Source organism: Perognathus longimembris, chromosome 5 (assembly GCF_023159225.1).
Source record: "Perognathus longimembris pacificus isolate PPM17 chromosome 5, ASM2315922v1, whole genome shotgun sequence".
Classification (NCBI taxonomy): domain Eukaryota; kingdom Metazoa; phylum Chordata; class Mammalia; order Rodentia; family Heteromyidae; genus Perognathus; species Perognathus longimembris.
Window position 1 is genome coordinate 32336261 of NC_063165.1, and position 23028 is coordinate 32359288.

Below are 23028 nucleotides of genomic sequence, written 5' to 3' on the forward strand. Positions count from 1 at the left end.
TTACCTAAAGATGGCCCAGGAGTAGCAGGTCCAAGATCTGGCACAAAAAAATAATCAAAAGCAATTTTTAGAAAAAGAAAAGAAAATGTTAAATGCAGAAGGCCACCAAATCCTCTTGAAAATAAACTTTACCCAGTCTAGCATTAGTTCTACATCCAAAAAGCCAATTTTTAAAGTTCTTATATTTGTTCTCATGACATGGTTATGTCCTTAGCATCTTTACATAGCTAACTGTAAGTTTTGCTTGCTTTTATATGATCTGATAATATAATAAAAACACTTAGAAAAATCCTTTTACAAAAGAATACAAAAGCACAATGTATAACACTGTAGACTGGAAAACAAAGTTGGAGGTCATAAAAAATGAAATGTTTGAATAATCAACATAGAAATGATCTTATTTTTTTGGTTGTTCTTTGGGGAAAGACCAAAACCTTTATTCAATAAAGCTATGTAAAAAACATGACACAGAGAATCATTTGACCATGGAATGTGTTACTGCATCATATTGTCAGGACAGAAAAGACTTGAGTCTGATGGGTAGAAAGATATGCCAACTAGTTCAAATGAAGTCAGTGAAGCTGAATATTCAAAGTCCTCTATGTAGGCCCTCCAAAAATAACATTACTGTCCAGCTAAGTAAATTCTGTCTTCTTCACAATTAGGTTGCAAATCTACTTTCTATTCTTTTTAATGTCATACACACACTACTCTTCTTCCTCTTTATATAATTCTTGCCCATCCTACTAAGCTACAAATTTCAAATTTCCACATTATATGTATATATGTACACACATTACGCATGTATATATGTATACCTTATGTATACATATATTATTATATACATGTGTATTCACATTATATATGCATGCGTATATATAATATATACATGTATATAGACACTTGGGGAAGCTATATGCATTGTGTATTGTGTATATTATATGTTATATAATATATATCAGCCATAGTATTTTTAATTAGCTTTTCTAGGAATTAGTTGTGTGTCTAACAGTTGGTAAAGCTTAATAAATGTTGGTTGTTGCCCACATTTCTTATATCTTTTTATGAATAGCCATAACAAAAGAAACTTCCTTTCTCAACTAACTATATCATTTTTGTTTCTAATATTTCCCTTACAAATGCGAATGTAGCATTTAGTCAGATCTATAACTGCTTGAATCAAATATCCTAGCTAGCTGTTTTTGCTGATCTAGAATCAAAACACAAAGTGTAACTGTACCTCAGAAAAAGAACAAAATACCCAGGCACAGGAGATCCTCATATGAGCAGCATAAGGAAGCCAAAGGGATTAGCCAGAGCATTATATTGGTAGTAGGAGCTTTCTGTGACTGGCCTTTATTTGTCAAGGTCACAAGGTTATTCAGTAGCAAGTAAAGACTCCACCCCTATGTCAACTCCAATGTGGCTCCATGGGAACCAGGAAACATATTTACCTGGTTTGGGCTGGGGTATTTTGGGGCTCGGAGTAGTTTTATGTTTGGGACGTGGACGACGTGTTCTTGCTCGTTGAGTTGTTGTTGGAGCTAAAGAAAGGAAACTGGTTATTTTAGTCGTATGCCTCCAGAAACTAGAGAAATAATTGTACATGGCCCTAGATTTTACTTGAGTCTCAAGAAAAAATGATCTCTTGGAAAAGTTGCTTCTGGTCATATATTAAAAAAAAAATGTACTTTTTTCTACTGATAGCTCTTTTGTGAATGATAGATTGCATGAGTTTCTTTTCTTTTTTTTTTAAACAGGGCTTTTATTGTGCTGCAAATTCTTGTTCTCCCGTCTTTTTTTTTTTTTTTTTTTTTGCCAGTCCTTGGGCTTGAACTCAGAGCCTGAGCACTGTCCCTGGCTTCTTTTTGCTCAAGGCTAACACTCTGCCAACCCGAGCCGCAGCGCCATTTCTAGTCTTTTCTATATATGTGGTGCTGTGGAATCGAACCCAGGGCTTCATGTATATGAGGCAAGCACTCTTGCCACTAGGCCATATTCCCAGCCCTTATTTTTTTATTTTGAAAACTTGATTGTTAGTTACTAATAGCAGATTCTCAAAGGTTCAGACCCAAAGAGTGCTTGACATACAGTATGTCAATATCACCTCTGAGGCACACAGCCTACCCTGTCTTTTGAATGATGTCTTTGGAAATTTCTTGGTTTAGGCACAAGAGCCATCAAAATTATTACAAGAGGTACTTTTAATTTCCTAGAATCATCTATACATAACAAATATGTCCTGTATATCTTTAAAACAGCAACAAAAAAGAAAAGTAAAATGCCCACAGAATTATAGCTGATGTTTAAGAAATAGACACTCCTAATTTTATTTGAATTTTAGCTTTAACAAAGAACATTACTTGAGTAGAATCATAGACTTTATAAAGTGTGAGTGTAATGAAGCTGGATAATATAGAAGACACTATATACTAGCTTCAGAGAAGCTTAGATGATAGAGTGTGTTTAAACACTTTAAATATATTCCTCATAAGAAATGTCATATGATGAATGAGGCTGATGAGAAAATTTTGTGAAAGTAAACAATCCTTGATTCAGATAGTTATGGATCAGACAATGAGAAGATGTGAATACTTAACAATATGAAAGTCCATTACCTAGAGTTGTCACTGGCGACACAGTTCTCATAATTACAGGTTCAACGTCTGTGGTAGAAACTGACCAAATGCAGCACAATAAACAACAGAGATTGAGAAATATGTAAAAGTAAGTTTATCTTGAAAATGAATCTTCTTCACTCATTTATATTTGAAAAGAACTTTTGAATTCTAGGGAAATAGTGTTTATTGTCACTAGCTATTTTCTTGGACATGTTTATCTCACAAAATTCATCCTTTAAGTATTCCATGTATACCTTGAATAGCTATAAGGCAAGTAAAATTATTTTTTGGCTTAATTATTTTATTGTACCCTTTATTCAAAATCAGACTCCAAGAAATTCTCTTAATTCTGATACATTATTTTAAATTACTCAAGATTATTATTAAAAAAATCCATTGGCATGTAAATGGCTTTAGCCACCATTATTGATTTTTAAGGCATGGTAGTTGTGGAAAGAATTAGAAAATGTTTAGTTTATTTACTAAGGATCTGTGATAGCTGAGCAAACGTAAATTTGTGCCTTTTCTTCATGATAAATGAGCTATTGCTGCCCAGTACTTTTCCTTACGTATTCACATCATGGATAATAAGTGGATAATTATCTGATTGAGGAATAGAGATGAAGGGCTGGGGTATAGCTCAGTAGTCAAGCATGTGCCTACCATGCATAAGGCTCTGGGTTCAATCCCCAATAACACACACACACACACACACACACACACACACACACACACAGAAACAAAGATGATTAAGAAAAACATGTGAAATGTAATATGCAACTTTCTGTTTGATTTTGAAAAATAGAATTTCTACTCTTCTGTAACCTTCTGAAATGATTCTGCATAGATATGAAATTAATTAAAAATCATGATTCTGGTATTATCATTGCCTTTTATTTTTCATTAAAATGTATAAGATTATATGTAACTTCTGAATTTATCATCACCCCAAACCCTTCAAACATTTCTACAGAGACTCACTCTACTGACTCTTCAAGCCAGCATGGCACAAAGTTCCTAACACATGAAAGCAATGGAGACAGGCAGGATGACACAATGAAAACAGATGGCTCTCAAACCAAAACTGGCCTTCCCTATTTTGTTTGGAATTTCACGTCACAGACCAAATTTATTGACAACAAGACTTAGCTGCATTTGAATAGTATGAATCAAAGAAGAAAGGACTTCTACAAGACTGACAATGAGGAACTATCATGGCAAGCTCCAATCAGCTCTTTCATTGCCACCTTCCCACATTCAAAAACTGTATGTGCCACAGAGGTTGCAGAAATTCCCTGGTTTGGAAGATGGATGACCAAAGCACATATGACTCTTGATAGTGCCAAGTACTAGAAGCAAACTGAATGTGCATGAAGGTGACCAAAGGGAGTAAAATGTCAGATGTTAGGATGGAATGCCTAAGTTGATGTTAAAAATGGCCTCTGTTGAAGACAGTAAATAATTTTTAGAAACAAATAAAATGAAATTGAATGATAATCTTACATGGGAGAAAAATACAAATGGAAGAAGAGATGAGGGAGCATGTTCAGAGAAACAGGGACCAAAAAGGCATTGTTACCTATGGTTACAGATGGCGCTTCAGTCTCAAATGCAATAGGCTCAAAGACTGCATCATAAAAAGAAATAAGCAACAAATATCAAACAGCTTTTAAATGTTCAGTGTCTAATTTAGAGGGTACAGAATTTAGTTTATTCTAAGTTGATGTAGATTTTTTTCTTGTAGGTTTATAAGAACTGGCCACTTATCAGATTAGAATTTCTTGCTAATTGGAATCCTAGGAAAAATTTCAATTGTAAAACAGTTGAACTTTTAAACCTGTTATGTAAATATTTCATGTGGTAGAAAAATCATGATTAATAATCATAATTTAAAATGCCCTTAGGTATTTTAGAGGAAGCTAATCCCTAGCTAGCATGTCTTTCTTCAGTCACGCCTATAAAAGAAGTACAAGTGTCAACCTTCTGGCTTGCTGTCCAGTAGCAATTACCAAAATAGAAGCTTGACTTCTCTTAATTCCAGCCTAAAAGTGCTTTAAGAAAGTATAATTTCTCACACATGGACTGCTTCATTCAGTGCTTAAAACATTTGTTGTGGTTACTTGGAGAAGACAATGAAAAAATCATAATATTTTGGTTCAATGATTTATAAACGATATAAATTATTATAGCAACATAGTCTATAAAATTTCCAGAGGAGAAAAGGTTGTTCAGCTAAGGCATTGGAAATGATGTTTACCAGATTTAGTTGGTAGCATATCTGATTTTGCTGTGATTGTGGACTTAGGGGGTAATTGCTTTGGTGGTGGTTCTGAAACTGAGGAGAAAAGAAGGGTGGTACAATTAGTGTCATAATTGAACTGTAAATATGAAGATTAACATTACTTACACATAGTTTTCCTACTTTTGGATCAAAACACTGAAAACAGTGATTACCAGGCTGGATTGGGGGTACATCAGGTCTGTGTGTGATTTGAGGTCTCTTGGATGGTTTGTATGCTAAAGAAAAAAGTATTAAAATTAGTATAATAGTCATAGCTTTGACTGTCAAAACTTTAAGGACATTTCGTTGAGCAAACATACTCTACAAACTCAATGAATAAATAAAAATTAATTCCTGGGGTATGAGGAATTGCGTTGTTAAGTTTCCCCTGGAAGGAAGAAGTTTCAAGAAATGCTTAAAATGTGTCTTTAAGCAAAAGCAATTAGAACTGTACATGGCCACTGCTTTGGGGAGTTTTAAAAGTAAGTCAGATTGCAAATGCTGAGAAATTTCAATGAAACAGTATCAATATCATTACTAACAATAATAAAGGTATCTTTGGACTTTCAGTGTTCTGAAGTTGTAAAGAGCACCCCTGGTTTTATACTGGACCCTAAATAAACAATAACCTCTGGTTATTGACACATATTCAAAAGCATTTTTCAAAGAAATGGAAATGCAGAAGCCATTTTTTTCATGCAAGTTTTTAGAGAAAGTCTTACAAGTTGAGTGTTTAAAGTAAATGAAATTATATTCCCACAACTCTGGAAAGAATAGACACCATTTGTTCAATCCAGGATGAGCATAGATGTCCCTAAGAAAAACTTGATAGATTTAAAAAAAAAAACCAGGTCACATGATAGACGCATAGTTCATCAGTAGAGAAGCAAGAAGTTGTGTCTAAGCCCACAAACCGTCCCTAAATGAACACAGTGGATTATTCCTGTCTTCGGGTTCTTTTCATCCAGATAGGAAACATGAAGGAAAGCATGGGATGACAATGTGATGAAGTGGCAGAAATGTAGTCATGCCTGGGGTGTAGAGTGTGAAAAGCAAAAGTGATAAGCTACCAAAGCAACTAGAGGGGATAGAATTACCGATTGTGGGTACCATAAGCACCGACTTTACTGTGGTGGGTTCCAGAGCTATAAATGCAAAAAAAAAAAAAATCAAGAACACTAGTTATATCAAGAATTGGGAGGTGTAGGAAGGAAACATTGAATCTCAAGTTAGGATACTCTTCCTAAACTGTGTACTTTTTCCAAACACAATTGCCCCTTTATTTCTCACAGCTACCCTCTTTACCCCATTTTTTTCTAACACTTTATCTATCATGAATAGGTACCAAATGCAAAAATTTAAGGTGCCTTTAATAATTCACCTTGTATGCCAACTTTCCAATTTGTGTACTTACCAACTACAAAAGAAAGTAAGAAAACATATGTAAGGTTGATTTTAGCAAGAAATGGTTGGGTCTGGATACTCAGATACTTAGGTAGGTGATAACTACTCAATCACCTACCAAATTCTACATCCCATGTTCTCAGGGACCCTGAACATTTACCAGGTGTGGACTTGGGCACCTCTGGACTACGTGTGGTTTTAGGGCGGGGTCGATGACCTGGTCTTTTGGTCTTTGATGGAGCTGAAGAAAGAAAATTAGCTAGTTAATATAGGAAATGTGGCTCTATAACTGTCAATAAATGTTACATGTGACTTAAATGCACATTTAAGCCATTTGATTTGTTGAAGACATATCTTTCTGCTTTTTTCAACTTTCTCTCATTACCCATTAACATGAGATCATGACATTTTGAATTTTTTTTGTCAAAGTTCTATACTCTGTCCAGGAGATCAAAGTATGATTTCATTTTTGGATGGAAAATTTCATAAATGTACAGAAGTGATAGATACAAAAGTTGTGGTGGTGTATGCTTAAAGAAACATGAGAAAGTTTGCTTTTGAGAAATGGCTAGAAATAAAAGTTAAAATTTATTGGGGAGAACTCTCAAAGCAGAAATTATTAAATTATTTAGAATACCTACTATTGCCAGTAGATGCAAAACAAATTTTAATTCAAACACTATTTTAGGAGAAAAAACTTTTTAGATTATATAGTATATATGTCATATGGTATATATATAGTATGTATATACTATATATTATACATATAAATATATATTTCTCGAAGACCATAGAACAAAATACAAGTGGCATTAATGTATTAAAACCACCAAGAAGGAACTAAATTAAAAGGCAACATGACAAAATCTATTTAAATGTATATGGGGTTGTAAAACTGTTTACTAGGATGAGAAAACACAAATAATGAAAATTTGCCAACCAATGTACTACTTTTTCTACTTAAACTAATTCCCGTGTGTTTAGACAAAGTGAATAAAAGTGCAGCCAATTAACTTTAGAAAGAGAAATGGAAAAAGAAGGCATTTCTCTTTTGGAAGATGTGAATATAATAAAATAACCAGGAGTTCACATTATGAAGGAAAATATGGGTAATTGGCTAAGGTGGTACTCAGACACATTTTTGTTCTCTTTTAGAAGAGAAAATTCTATAAAGGTTGGTAGCTTTTAGTTTTTTTCCCCATCTATTAATGGGATTTCCTAGTGACACACCATGTTATTTAGATCGCATTGCTTTTCAAGAAAATCTGCAAATGGTTTGAAAGTTTTGAAAGTAAGAAAAACACCTCTCACTCTAAGTGCAAACATGCCTTAGGGAAGCAAGACTTTCCACTGGAAATAACCAGGTTAGAACAAATTAAAGACAAATTCCTCAAATATAAGGCAGAACAATAAAGAATATGTCAAATCAAAATCTGTGGTTTCTGTGTGTGTCTACAAATTTCTCTTAGGTGAAGCACCAGCTCAGAGTAGTATTTTGACAAAAGAATCCCTGCAAAAAAGATCTGAAGAGGAATCAAAAAATAGTTTAAAGGTAAACCAAATCTACAGACAATGTTGCCCCTAAAAGGGGTTAAATGTCATTTTTTTCTGATGAAAGGAAGCTTCATTACCTTTGGTTGACTGTGTTGTTGGAAGAGTCTGAGGTTCTGGAGCTGCAATAAAAGCAAGTCACATGAAAAGCAATGCTGAAAAGTTCATTCACATGTAGGCTAAATCCTCCTGGCATATAGCTTCCAGAATCTCTAGGTTTCTTGTTCACATATGCTCTTCAAGTGGGAGTTTTTTTTTCCTTTTTATTTTTATTTCAAGTGGGAGTTTTTTCATTCTAGTTTTTCTAATGGATATCTGCTATGACCAACTATAGTCCCCTTGCTAATTCCTAATTTCCTTCAGTTTGACACCTACCTCTTTAAAAAGAGCCATGAGAATTCTTTTGTAAAAAGTTTTCTTCCTTGCCCACTTCATTACAAAAATAAACCATGCTCACTTAAACAACAAAAAAAAAAAACCACACAAAATAAACAAAAAAAACCCGCTTGTTTTAATAATCCTGCATTGGAAGCACACTATAATGGAGAAATACATATGTAGGATTCTTTACGTTGAGAATGAGAAACATTCTTCTTAGAGCTAGGGGCTAAAAATTAAATAATGACAATAAGTAGTGACAAAGTTCCTCATAGCTAGTCTTTAAAATCAACATCTGGGGCAAGGAATGTGGCTTAGTGGTAGAGTGCTTGCCTAGCATGCATGAAGCCCTGGGTAGAGTGCTATCTTTGAGCAAAAAGAAACCAGAAACAGTGCTCAGACCCTGAGTTCAAGCCCTAGGACTGGCAAAAAAAAAAAAAAAATCAACATTTGTATAAATTCTGGAATTCTAGATAGGTTAAAAAAAATCAAGATTGAGTCAATCAATTTATTTTTATCTGGTAATTTTTTTAGAGAGAGATAGAAGAATCTCTTCCTATAAAACAAATAGCCTTCCTCCTCTTCTTCTTCTTTTTAAGTATGTCATCATTAAAATCTCCCAAGAGTGAAGCAGATGCCAATGTTCGAGATTATATCCAATTATAAATCCTCGGAGTATTAGAAAAATCTAGTCATTCCTGGTCTTACAGCTTGAGAATGGAGGAGCCCAACACAAGCAGAATTCTTAGAGGATGGAAACACTTCTCCCCTTTCCAGCTGAAAGGTCGTTACTCAGAGCAATCAGAATTCCATTCAACTTTGGTATTGGAAATTATTCTGTAGCCCTAGACAAGGGGGTCCTCAATCCCCTGGCTGTATTTCTGTGTTTTCTCTGTGACAGTCATGAACATAATGATCCTTCACACAGCTCAGAGCAGCACTGTGGTCATATCAAAGGGCCTGAGGAGATGAGATCATCTCATTGCGTTTTCACACTTTCTCTGGAAAAATGCATCAAATGCTAACATACAAATCAGAAATTCTTGCACCATTCGGGTTACATAACACAATGGTCAACCCCTACTTTTGAAATACTAAAAAAAGTTCAGGGTAAATGACCAGGTGTTTATGTCATTTTTGGAATGGGAAGATGAGAGAGATTTTAACATTCAAAGAAATTGTGTTCTACTGGGAGTTGGAACAATAAAGGAGCAAAATAATGAACAGATCAGTATTTAGGAATTTCAATATTTAAAACCCAGGATGATGTAAAGCTAAATTATATGTTAAGTGGAATGAATACATCATCTTGGAAGTTTTGAAAATATTCTATGTTTGAAAATATTTCATGTTTCATTTACAGAGAAGCATTTAGTGAAAATAATAGAATATGGAGTTTATACCTGGTTTGGAACATATTTTTAGAATATACTCAGTCTAATTAAGCATTGGCAGTAAAGAGTAACAGTAAGTAATAATTCTCAAAGACTGATTCTAATGCATAATTTTTTAAATGTCCACTTTTTATTCTTAATATTTGTTATTTTTATGTAAGTCTTTAAACATGGAGGTGAGATATTTTAAAATTGTACTTGAGGGCCTATGAAACTATGTCTCTAACTCAATGATTAGGTTGAAAGCAAGGAAGCAGTTTGAATCCCAACTCAGATTTGTTAACTGTAGGGCCAGCTATCCATAGCCATGCTAGTCATGAAATTGGTGTGGTCTCTGGGATATTTAGTATCGTTCACAGGAGCCATTTTGAATTGAGACATTGCATAAATGCTAGATACTGCATTTTCCATGGTCTGATGAAATCATACATTCACTAAGGACATATCATTATTTATTCCCCAGCTTTGTCTGTACTGTTGCAGGACTTCTAGATGTTTTAGATGTATTTGTTCCTGGACTTGCAGTTCTTTGTAATGATAGAAAAGAAAGAAAGGTTATTCTCAAGATAATAAAATATTCTCCAAGAAAGAACAGAATTACCCTTTCAAAATCCTGCCATATGTTAATAGTTGGTTATAAATCCAGAAGTAGTAAAATTTCATGGAAAATAGTGTTAAAGCATCTTAAGAGTATAGATCCTGTAAAGTTGTATGTGTATGGCAAATATAAAGAGTTAGCCAAACATAGTTGATTGAACATGATCATATTTATATTATTTGACAATGAAAAAAGTTACCTTTAGATTGATTATCTACTAAATCACCAAAACTCTATATTGAAATTCATGCTATTCCCTCTCTCTGTCTCTCTGTCTCTCTCTGTCTCTGTCTGTCTGTCTGTCTGTCTGTCTCTCTCCCTCCATTTTTCCTCCAAATCTTACACATTGTAAGGCCTGTATATTTAATTGTTTCTTCTCAGGCGCTTCTGTACAACCATTATAGATTCTTAGCTTTTAGAATCTTATTCTGTATTTCTATTATTATGTCTCACCCAGATATGATGATAAGCAGCTTGAAAGGTGCCCTGTGCAAAGCTGGAAGCATAGTTACCAACAAAGAAACTGTCAACCCATCAGAAGCTTAAACATAGGTGCCTACCAAAACAATGTGTGGTGCTATATGTCTCACTCAATGATGCTGTGGCAGCAAGAACGTTTTCTAAATTCACCCCAAAACTCACAGGCAAAAATATTACGTAATTTCCAATAAAAACACTACTAGAGTCATTTCATTTCTGTTTGGCACCACTACTAATTTCAAACTTTAAAAAGGAACTACTCTATAGAATCATACAATTACTTTCTATTTTGTTTGTTTGTTTGTTTGTTTTTTCTTTTCTTTTTTACAATTACTTTCTTACAAGAGATGAACATTGGAATTAAATATCCTGAAAGGTTAAGGGATATTTATTTACCAGGTTTGGTTATTGGTGGTTTGGGTCTGGGACGACGTTTAGTTGTAGAAGGGGTAGATGTAGTCTGCTGAGGAGCTGAAAAAAGATATATAATAGCTTTGGTGAGTGATATTTCTCAATAGATTGTCCCTGTAAGTGGATAATCTTTTTAGGTGCAAGAACTACTTTGTAATTGTTTGTATTCCTAGAATGGCCAACACTATGCATTCTATACAGAAGACCTCCTAATGAGTACTCAAATGACCCAAATGATTAAAATTCTACATGAATCTGTAGTTTCTACTATTGATGATGTTCCTGTATCACCTTCTTGTGATTTTATCTACACTATCTCTGTAAACTTATCTGAGTGTATGGGAAACAGTGTGTACTGGTATTAGAATTAGGAAATTCAAAGGGAATACCAAAATTGAGAGACAAAGGGTAAAATAAGAGAAACAACAACAAAAGCAATACTTGCAAAACTGTTTGGTGTAAGTGAACTGAACATCTCAGGGGGGGAAAGGGGGAAGGGGGAGGTGGTATGAGGGACAAGGTAACAAATAGTACAAGAAATGTATCCAATGCCTAACGTATGAAACTGTAACCTCTCTGTACATCAGTTTTATAATAAAAACTTAAAAAAAGAAAAAAAAGAAAATTCTACATGAGAAGCAAGGAATATATTATGCAATTAAATATACAAGAAAGTGAGCAACTTGGTCATTTCAGATATGAGGTATAATTAAGAACTCAGAATAGTAGTCAATAGTGGACAAACACAAACAAAATAACCTGGATTTAGAGAATAGAAAGCTCAGAATTTGTTTAATTTGTAGTTTACTGTTATCTTCACCAGGCACAAAAAACTCTATTATTGTAATAACTTTTTGTTGTAAACTGTGAGTCATTTCCTCTCTTTCTTCATCTTATCCATCCAGGATCTCAAAGCCTACTAGGTACTGTTTGTTCTTGAACTACACTATATAAAATACTCTGATCAAGTCATATCTAAATTGATTTAATAAAAGCGAAATAAAAGAATAATAGGAAATATTTCTAATGTAATGTGTCATGTATGCTTCAGATGCTATATTCTGGTCAATGATGTTGAAAGAAATAAAAAAAATTATTCTTCAAAATACACAGGCATCAAGATTATGGAAACCCTGAGATTTATAAGAAGATATATAAGATAACTCAGTTCTCTGAAGAATTTCCTGGTAGAGAAATAAAGGGAAATGTTCTGAAAAGGTCAACATGACCAATTCCATTCTGTCGCTTTACCTGTTGTTTCAGAGTGTACAATTAAACCAAGATCATTAGTTACCAGGTGTTGTAGGTTGCATTTCATGACTGGGAAAGGTTTCCACTTTTTGAGAAGCAAATGGTATTTCACTTGGAGCTGAAAGCAAAAAACACCCCATCCCACCAAATAATCCCAGTTAAAATGAGGTATTTTCCAAATTTGAACATGCTTTTAGATGGTGCAATGCACATGCTGCATGACAAAGGATGAAAAGTGCATGCGGCTTTGAAAGCTGATGGCTGAAATGATCATTTCGAGTGGGGCAAAAGTTAGAATGTGAAATGTTCAGTAGCTGACTCCAGGGAGATTCATGAGGTACGTTAAAGTGAGATAACATAGGTCACACCCATGAGTGAAGATGAGATGATGTAGATAATGATGTCCATGCAGGTTCCAAACCCTTCTACAACTTTAGAGATGAGGTAAATATCATCAGTTACAGTTCAGTACATAAAAGAAGGACAGACACACACATCAAAATAGAAATTAAAAATAACTACATTAAAAGTACATCCTAGGTGTACATTCAGGAAAAACAGAAAAGAAAGAAATTATTAGACATGATGGAATGGTCATTACAAGAAATTACTAGACAGGATGGGATGGTCATTTTGAAGAAAAGGCATTCACATGGATTATGGATTTTTTTTATATAAATGGGAAACAAAGCACAATTTTTCTGTTGAAAACATTACCCAGTGTTGTTGCTCTTGGCTGTTCAAGAGTTCTAGGAGTTTTAGGTGGGACAGATTCCAGCATAGGATCACTTGTTGCTGTTGGAATAAATGTCAACATTTATAAAAGCAGCAGAGGGCCCTAGGAATATAATACAAATTCACAAGTAATAAATTATCCCATGTAGGAGAAAAACTATCAAGACCACTTGCAGGATTGCTGACTAACAACACTTTTAAACCAGCAATTCACTAGGAGTTGAAGGTGAGCTCACTTTGAAAAACATACATACTTAAAAGATCAGAAACAATAATAAAAAGCAATGCTTCAGACACACACCTTGCTTTCAACTTTGTCTCTTTTCTGCTTCATACTGCTAGTTGAACCTATTATGAACATTCTCTTTCACTTTTCTTATCTTCGGCTGTTTAAATTTGTTCAACTCTATTCAACGTGACACAAGTAGTACTGACAGAAGGCGACATAAGTGAGGCTCATATTTATATCTGGCAGACACCACTCTTCCCTTGGTATCTCCCATCATGCTTTAATTTAATAGGTGTTTACTAAGCACTTACTAAAAGGAATTGTTGGAGTGAGTTAAACTCACTGTAGATGCATTTGGAAGTGGGTGCTAAAGATGGGGCCTGCCTGACCTTCAACAGATGGATCATGTCTGTCCTAAGAATTTCCCACCACCACACTCTTAATGATCAAAGGCAGATCATTGTTTTGTTGTTGTGGGAAGCTGCCCTGTGCACTACAGAGGTGTGACAGCATCCTTGGTCTCTGTGAACCAGATGCCACTTGCATCTACTCCCTGTAACAAGCAGATGTTTCTACCAATGTTGACAAATGTTCCCTGTGGGGAGAAAGGGTCCCAAATCACCTCCCATTTGAGAACTGCTGCTCTACAGAAAACAGCCAAGAGTCTAAAACCTGTTTACAATGATTCTGAACAATAGAATGGTAAGTCAGTATATTGCTTTCTCCCAGTGGCATCTGCAGCGCTCTCAGAACTTATTTACTAACGAAAGTAAAGAAATCCTTCTCTGGCAGCCATGGATAAAATTCTTTTCTCTCTGTGACACTCTGTGGAGTGCACTCCACAGAAGCTAAAAGAGGTCACTACCATGTTATATCCAAGCCTCTAGGATTCAAAGATAGAACTGAAAAGCTGGGTATACCTGCGTGAGGCTCTCTTTCGTGCTCATCTGAAGTTGCAGGGCTTGAGAAAACACTGTAAGTTGCTTTTTTTTAAGGTAAAAAAAGAAGAGAGAAAGAAAGTGAGGTTAATTTGATTGATTTGCAAAGGTTTCTTGACATTATGGTGCTGGGTGAACAATTGTTTAACTCGGGTTTCAATGGACTCTGGTGTTTTGCTGCAGTTAGCCATCACCACCCCCATGTTAGCTTTGGGCTTTATGGCTCTGAGCTGCAGAAGTGTATACAGCAAGTGCTGGCACTGGCTCCTGGAGTAATATGTACACATAGTTATGTATTCATAATGAAGTGATTCCGGCTGTAAGAGTTTCAATGACGATAATAATAAACAAAGTCAGATTTTATAGAGAAAGAAAAATGGAAGCCCCACGGAGGCTATTTGCCCAAAGTCTACAACTTCAGAATTTCTAGTAAGTAAAACTTAGCATCTTACTTTAGAGTTTGCACGGCATCTTCAGCTAGAGCAGCTTTTTGTTTTGTTTTGTTTTTGGCCAGTCCTGGGGCTTGAACTCAGGGCCTGACCCACTGTCCCTGGTTTCTTTTTGCTCCAGGCTAGCACTCTACCACTTGAGTCACAGTGCCACTTCTGGCCTTTTCTATATATGTGGTGCTGAGTAATCGAACCCAGGGCTTCATGTATATGAGACGAGCACTTTACAGGAGGCCATATTCCCAGCCCTAGAGCAGCTTTTTAAACCTTACTTTTACTCCTGAGAAATATGTGAGGTAGGCATCGCTCTTGGTTTACAGACTTCTGTATAATGAATATGAGGTAAAGACAATCACAGCGGTCATGTGCTGGAATGGTCAAGTTCTACGCATTTTCCAGCCCATCCACAGGATGGGAAAGAGCAGGGCAAAGACTAGGTCTCTCTTTTGACACCATGCCTCCTGCCATTTTACTTAGAGATAGCTTCTTTCCATGTTCCTCTATGGAAGCATGAGCTTTTCTACAATCAAAGTGGATTTAAAGATCAATTTTATATTCCTCATAAATGAGGAGTGTGGGGTAAAAACTGAATAATTTTCAGGTAGGTTATCAATTCATCTAAGAGTTGAGCCTGCATGTGAAAAATAGCATAAACAGCCAGGTTCTAGGGACTCATGCCTCTAATCCTAGCTGCTCAGGAGGCTATAATGTGAGGATCATGGTTCAAAGACAGCTCAGGCAAGAGAGTCAGTTAGGCTCTTATCTCCAATTAACAACCAGAAAACAGGATGTGATGTTGTGACTTAAAGTGGTAGAGCACTAGCCTTGAGCAAAAAGAGCACAGGGAAAACACCCAGGCCCTGAGTTCAATCCCAATGACAAAAAAAAAACAAAACCACAAAACAATATGGGTGTGTGTTTTTTTGTGTGTGTACAAACAGTGGACACTGGGGCTGGGAATGTGGCCTAGTGGCAAGAGTGCTTGCCTCATATACATGAAGCCTAGGGTTCCAATTCTCAGCACCACATATATAGAAAAATCCAGAAGTGGCACTATGGCTCAAGTGGTAGAGGGCTAGCCTTGAGCAAAAAGAAGCCAGGGACAGTGCTCAGGACCTGAGTCCAAGGCCCAGGACTGGCAAAAAAAAAAAAAAAAAAAAAAAGAAGAAGAAGAAGAATGGACACTATAGAAAGAAGACATAGAGAAAGTAGGAATTATTTGGATATTGCTTGCTTTTCTTTGTTTATTTAATTTGGTGTACAGAAGAAAAAATTGTTATTCACTGGGTCTATTTATAATTCAGTGATGACTCCATGATTTGGAGCCATTGCTGGTTGGAGATACCTGGAGATATCATTAGATTGTATAAACACAGTCTGAAAGTAAAGAACAGCTGCCATTGTTCTGCATATAATGAAGCAGTAAACACTTTTAAATTTATGAAGATGAATCTTTACAAAGTCACCAAAATAACAATATAATGAGTTAAGACATACACATATTCTGTGACTACATCTATTACACTGTGGGGTTTTAACAGGAAGGAATGTTCACCTTGCTAAAATTTCTGTCCATTTCTGAACTTTGGCTTGCTTTATAAAAACCCATGCTCAAATCATCATTCAGCCATATTGTCTCTGTTCAATTCTAAGTAAGTTAGGAAACGTATGTTAACTTGTGTTTAATCTTGTTGTATTGGTGAGAAATGATGAGTTAATAGTTTAGCTTTTTAATTTCTATCTTTACCTTTGACAAATGCCATCACTGTCTTACCATATCCTAATCCCCAAATCTCCCTTCCATTTACTAAAATTGAGCCTATTTATTGTCGGTATTTTTATTCTAAAAATTATATTTATTCACTTTGCCTATTTCTCATGTTTATAATTGCCATCCATTCTAGAGGTTCCAAATCAGGCTAACAACTTCACTGGAATTATTTCTACAAGACATTTGTTGGGATTTACTCGATTTTTACTACTTTTCCCTAGCTATTATAATTTATATCTACAAGTTCCTAATTGTTAGGAATTATCTCTAACTTAAAACCATTTTCTCAAGAATACTTAAAATTCAAGTAAGACATCTTTCATCAGACTTAGCCTTTGTTATTTCTAGTTCTGTGGTTTCTAAGAGCTAAGCAGAATGTGCCTCTATTATTGATGATATTCCTGTATCACCTTCCTGTGGTTGTGCCTACACTATCTCTGTATCTTATCTGAGTATATTGGAAACCGGGTATACTGGTATTAGAACTAGGAAATTGGCAGGGAATACCAAAATCGAGAGACACAGGGTAAAAAAAAGACCAACAACTACAAAAGCAATACTTACAAACTGTTTGGTGAAAATGAACTGAACAACTGAACAACTAATGGGAGGGGGAAGGGAAAGGAGGAGGGGGAGGGGGGAATGAGGGACGAGGTAACAAACAGTACAAGAAATATATCCAATGCCTAATGTATGAAACTGTAACCTCTCTGTAATTCAGTTTGATAATAAAAATATATTTTTAAAAATGCTAAAAGCACACAACTACTCACTCAAAGTTTTACATTGTTTAAGCAGCTTTGAGACGCTCACTATCTGATTTAATTCTTGAACTAAACAATATCTTTTAATGTTGAAGTTATAAATGTCAGAGGAGAGAACAGAAATAGGATTCTCTGAAAAATTCTCTAAATATCATAGTTCTTTATTCCTCTAACCTAATTCTCTACAGTGGTGTAAAGTTCAGAAAGTTATTGGGCCTGATTTCTAGAAAGCTTCTCCAAACACAAAATTAATGAACAGCTGAAGAGCAACTGTTTTGTAGGCAGTCTATATGATACTGTCCATTATTACACATAGGTGAGCATCTTCTATCACCTATCGTTAGCGGAGAAAATGCTACAGTCATTTGAAATGCTAATAGCTCCTCTGCTGTGTTAGCCCTGCTATTCTATGACCAGAAGTCAGAACATTTAGTGCAAATTAAATAGATGTTTAAATATAATGGTTATTAGAAGTAATATCGATTTATGGCAAAACAGTCATGATTTATAATTAAATTTTACTTTCAGATTTTCCCAAAAATAGATATGAAAGAAACTATATTATCATTTAGTCTAAATGTCCCTAAAAACCTGTTTGGTAATTATGTCTTGTCCAGTTTTACTTTCAAAATCCCATCCTGAAAATTTCCTGGTAGAAACATGAAACACTTCAAATCATCAAGGATTTATTTTATTTTATTCAAATTCCCTGAAAAATAAATAACTATACAAAAATTTCCCCTTTCACACATAAACTCTTAGGTAGAAGAGCTCATAGAGGCAAAAGTTTTACCATGGTCATTATGAACTCTAAGCTTACTCTACAGCTTCCTACATCGGGGTTCTCCAATAAAATTAATCTGCAAAACCTCTATTATAATAAATAAAATAACAGAAGGTTTGGCAGATGAGGTCCTATAAGTTCTTCAAAAATAATAAATTGACTTTCTGGCTTTGTTTAGAGAATAAATGAATATATTCTTTATTGAATTTATAACATGTCATTTGTGGCTCAAGCCTATAATCCTAGCTCAGGAGGCTGAGACCTGAGGATCATGGTTCCCAGCCAGCCCAGGCAAAAAGTACATGAGACTCTTACCACCAATTAATCACCAAAAAACTGGAAGTGGAGCTGTGGCTCAAGTGGTACAGTGCTAACCTTGAGTAAAAAAGCTCAGAGTGCTGGGAATATGGCTTAGTGGTAGAGTGCTTGCCTAGCATGTATGAAGCCCTGGGTCCAATTCTTCAGCTCCACATAAACAAAAAGCTGGAAGTGGTGCTGTGGCTCAAGTGGCAGAGTGGTAGCCTTGAGCAAAAGGAAGCCAGGGACAGTGGTCAGACCCTGAGTTCAAGCCTCAGGACTGGCAAAAAAAAGTAACACTCAAATAAATGCGCAAAAACCTCTACTACACAAATACCTGAATGGGGTTGCATAGCCTGCAATATGGGATAGGGTTCTAAAAGTGTGTATAAATAAGCAGTGAATAAACATAGTAAGTAGTTAGCAAAGTCCCACACCATAGGAAGAATTCTCAGAAGTATCAAAGTACATGAATAATGCTTTCTTTAGTTAATGGAAAACAAAATACCTTTTGTCTTTGCCCTGAAATTTGTGAAAATATTGCCTGCAAGGAATGCTTGTGAAATAAAATCAAAGGCTGAGAACATAAATCTCTTAGAGGCCACAGTGAATCTGTAAACCATCTGCTGTCATTGAATTCTATTTCCCTGCTCTCAAAGCACTAACACCACAACTCATTCCTACCTTTTCTTCTCTCTGAGCTTAATCCAATTGGGTGGGCTACTTCTGTGCTAATCAACACTTCTCAGGGTAGGCAATAAAATCCAAATATAGAGTTTACTTCTTTTCAACTACCTTGAACAAATCAGTGGTGGCCAAAATGGTCTGACCATTAGACCACTTCTGTGCATTTCATTATTCCGGTTTTCAGTTTTAATAATTTACTGAGCTTAAACAGATGCTGAAAATTACTAGAGTCCTATGAAATACTGAAAGAATTTAGCACTGGAAACAATTGGGGCTGAACTCTTACTGGAAGCTCCAAAATTAGACGGGGATAAAACGGCTAAAGATAACCATTCTCTATTTTGATTCTCTGTCAAAGAAAGGCTCTAAAACAAAAGTGTTTATGGTTTAATGGGAAATAATTTTACTTGAGGAAGAAGTTTTAATAATAATTCTTAGTAAACATGGACAAAAACAATTTATCTGGACACTTTGAGGGAAGAAAAGGCAAAAGGTTATCTAGGGATGAACACAAATGCAATGAATCATTTTGGAGTCATAACTATTTCCTTTATTTGATTTTGAAACACATCTGGGCCTAAATCAGAGGTTGATTTTTGTGGGGGTTTTTTGTTTTTGTTTTTGTTTTTTGTTTTGTTTTTTTGTTTGTTTTTTACAAAGTAAATCATGGAGGTTCAACACTGAGGGCATTATCAATTCAGAAACAGAATGTTCATTTCCATCTCTTACATTCCACTTATTACTAGAAATTATATATATACTCGACCAGTGAGCTGATAAACTCATGGTATGTGCACTGGCCTCTTCAGTTCTGGTGCCCATGGAAAATATAGTCAGTTGTCCTCTACATTGATTCTGCTACATTGCTACATTGATTCTGCTAACCTATGCAGGTTAGCAGAGTGATGCAAGGCTACTCTAACTAAACAGAGATGCTCTGTGAGGTAATTTACCATACCTACCATGAGGTTCACAGAATATCAGAAGCTCTTCAGGGAACTCTGAACATATTCTTTCTATTTCTCCTTAAAAAATTGTAAAGTCAAATGATGACCCAAAAGTAATTTGAAATTCTCATAGATATTTGAGCTTAGCATCTCTTTTCTCCTCTATTCCTGCTTTTCTGTAATTAAATAATTTGATATTTTTTTTTAATACTGCCATGATTGGCATGCAGCAGTACAAGAAGTTTGGGATGGAAAGTATGGCAGGAACAAGATACAGTCAATGTAAGAGTTCACTGTAGTAAGACAGTGATCCTGGAGTGCCTCTTGTGTAGTGATAGTGAAGTGTCTTTTGTATAGTAATAATTTACACAATTGTTCTAAGACATAACAACCTGATGAAAATTTATATATGATTTCCTTTTATAAATGGAGGCAATGAAGTTCTGAGAGCTCTTTAATAGCCCAGTTCTGCCTCTCTCTGCAGCTCACAGATTAGTAATCATAATCATGGTAAGAATAGAGTTTAACAACTAGCCAGCTTCTCGCATATAACTTGCTAACTTGTTCATTTACTCAATATAAAATAAAGTAACTCTGTTTCCAGGGATCTTGAGTCTTTAAAGAAAAACTGCTATACAAATATAAATTATATCATTCCAATAGAGCAGTGATCCGCCAGCATGTGATTACATGAATGCAAATGCACATTTTACCTAAGAGCAAAAGATATTGACAGTTTTCTAGAATAGGACATAAAACCAATATTATTGAATTCTCAGAAAGATGACTTTTTCCCTCAATAACTCACAAGCATTCAAATACTTCTAAAATCTGGTTAACTTTCTTTTAACATTCCTTTTAAATTCATGAATAATTTTATATTCTAGTATATAATTATAGAACACATTTTTATGATTTTCTTTATATGCTTTATGGAAAATTAGATTTGCCAAGGAAATCAAACTCAATCAACTCTATTATGTATACATTTCCAAATAGTGAAATTGCAAAATGCACCACTAATGAAAGATATGGGCAAACCAACTAAAAGTGGGGAGAATATATATGAAAATTACACATCTCAGATTTCTTGGGATAATCTAAATTTTAAATATCATGTTGCATTATTACCAAAAACTATTGTAAATTACCCAGGAATTTCAGTACCCAGAATGTAGGTTAAGTTCTTCAAAAGCCTTTAAACTCAAAACATGATTAGAAATCACTTTGAGAGTCCTTATACTGAATTTTTTATACAGAGTGTAAATTTGGACCACCCTCAATTCCAGTAAGCACTAAAGCAGAATGAATTTTACACAATAAAATTGTAAATCATGTTTAATGATTGATTAATCAAAGAGCATCAAAGAGTTGATGTGGTACCACAGGTACCACATATCTATGTTGAATGTTAACAATCTGGAAGAACACTAATATTAGACGAGGTCACTTTGTAATGCCAATGGAGCAACATAAAATCAAGACTACTCTGTAATTCTGTCAGATACTGACAAAACAGTACCACCATTTAAAACACAAACTTTACTCTTTTACATTCTAGTGAATATAGCTAGCTTGTGCTTCTTAATTCTGTTCATCTTTGCATCCAGTTAACTGGCTGGACACTGGTGGCTCACACCTGTAATCCTAGCTACTCAGGAGGCTGAAATCTGAAGAGTTTCAAAGCCAGCCGAGGTAGAAAAGTCCATAGGATTCTTATACCCAACTAACCACCAGAAAACTGGAAGTGATGCTGTGGCTCAAGGTGGTAGAGCACTAGCCTTAAGCACAAAGAGGCTCAGGGACAGTGTCCAGGCCTCGATTTCAACCCCATGACTGACATTAAAAAAAAAATTACAAAGACTTTCATTCACAGATTCTCTCTTACTTCCTGATTATATCTATCCCAGTTCACAACTGTACTTCCTTGGATCATTCTGTCAATCATTTAACATCAGGCAAAAATCTTCTAGTAAGTTCTAACATAAAGTTCTTCCTAGCCTGTCTTCTCCATTGTAATAATTAAATGAGCCCAATTCTATTCAACCACACATGATCTCTGTTAGCTTTTGAGTAGTAAATATAGTGGTATGGTGGTGCACATCTGTAATCCTAGCTATTCAGGAGTCTGAAAGAAGAGGGATTATGTTTGAGACAAACCTGGGTGAAATGTTTATAAGATTCCACATCAACTAATAAAGAAGTAAGGCATAGTGGTATGTGCCTGTCATCCCAGCTGGAAGCGTACATAAAAGGATCATGATATTGGGTGGACAGGAAAAAAGGGACTCTATCCAAAGAATAATGAGTACAAAAAGGGCTTGGAACATGGCTTAAGTACCCAAGTTCAAATCCCAGTACCACCAATCAAAAAGTAAATATTGTGATAATAAGCACTGTATTGTGAGTCAAAAACCAAGATGCACTTAGTTTGTGATCTTGTTTCTTCAAAGGATACAATAATTGAAATTGGTGCCTCATGATTTTGTGGACCATTCTTTACACACTATCTCTATCTCTTTCCTTCCATATGTACATATGTATTTCTGAGCCAGTAATGTCTTAAACTCCTCTGTCTCTAAACTTTATTGCTTCATGGCTGCAACTCTACCACTTGAACCACATGTCCAGTCCAGCATTTTGCTGATTAATTAGAGATGGAATCTCACAGATTTCTTCTGCCCACGCTGGCTTGAAATCACAGTTCTCTTGGTATTAGCTTCCTTTTGAAATGAAATGACAGGCAAGAGAACCACTGGTGCCTGGCATCATCTTTCTTAATTCTGACAATAATTGTAACAGAAAGACACCGGAGTAACTGGAAAATAAAGTAAATAACCACCTATATTGAAACTAAGAAATAAAACCTTTGAACAAATTCACACAAAATCAATTTTTTTTAATTCAAGGTTGAATAAATGAAATTCTCATATCAATATAAGAACTCTCAAATCATGAGTAGTGTGCAAAATTTTCCTTTTAGTTTTATATTTAACATAAATTAGGAAGATGCTACAGAATACTTACATTGGAGCACAGATGGATGTATGGCACATTA

The 23028-nt window shown here is 35.1% G+C and overlaps 1 protein-coding gene across 6 annotated transcripts in view; it reads right to left on the minus strand.

Annotated features, from left to right (window-relative positions):
* The window catches only part of LOC125351633 (ABI family member 3 binding protein), a 192447-nt gene that overhangs the window by 68276 nt on the left and 101143 nt on the right, over positions 1 to 23028 (minus strand). For 5 of the 6 annotated variants that reach the window (XM_048346517.1, XM_048346515.1, XM_048346512.1 and 2 more), the window contains 13 exons: positions 14254 to 14316; positions 13087 to 13164; positions 12413 to 12487; positions 11104 to 11178; positions 7938 to 7979; positions 6467 to 6547; positions 6000 to 6047; positions 5076 to 5138; positions 4879 to 4956; positions 4201 to 4248; positions 2619 to 2678; positions 1455 to 1544; positions 5 to 37 (listed from right to left, as the gene is read on the minus strand). In XM_048346517.1, the coding sequence (XP_048202474.1) occupies positions 5 to 37; positions 1455 to 1544; positions 2619 to 2678; positions 4201 to 4248; positions 4879 to 4956; positions 5076 to 5138; positions 6000 to 6047; positions 6467 to 6547; positions 7938 to 7979; positions 11104 to 11178; positions 12413 to 12487; positions 13087 to 13164; positions 14254 to 14316 (834 nt within the window). The remainder of the gene's footprint in view (positions 1 to 4; positions 38 to 1454; positions 1545 to 2618; positions 2679 to 4200; positions 4249 to 4878; positions 4957 to 5075; positions 5139 to 5999; positions 6048 to 6466; positions 6548 to 7937; positions 7980 to 11103; positions 11179 to 12412; positions 12488 to 13086; positions 13165 to 14253; positions 14317 to 23028) is intronic. The other variant, XM_048346514.1, reaches the window with a different exon arrangement.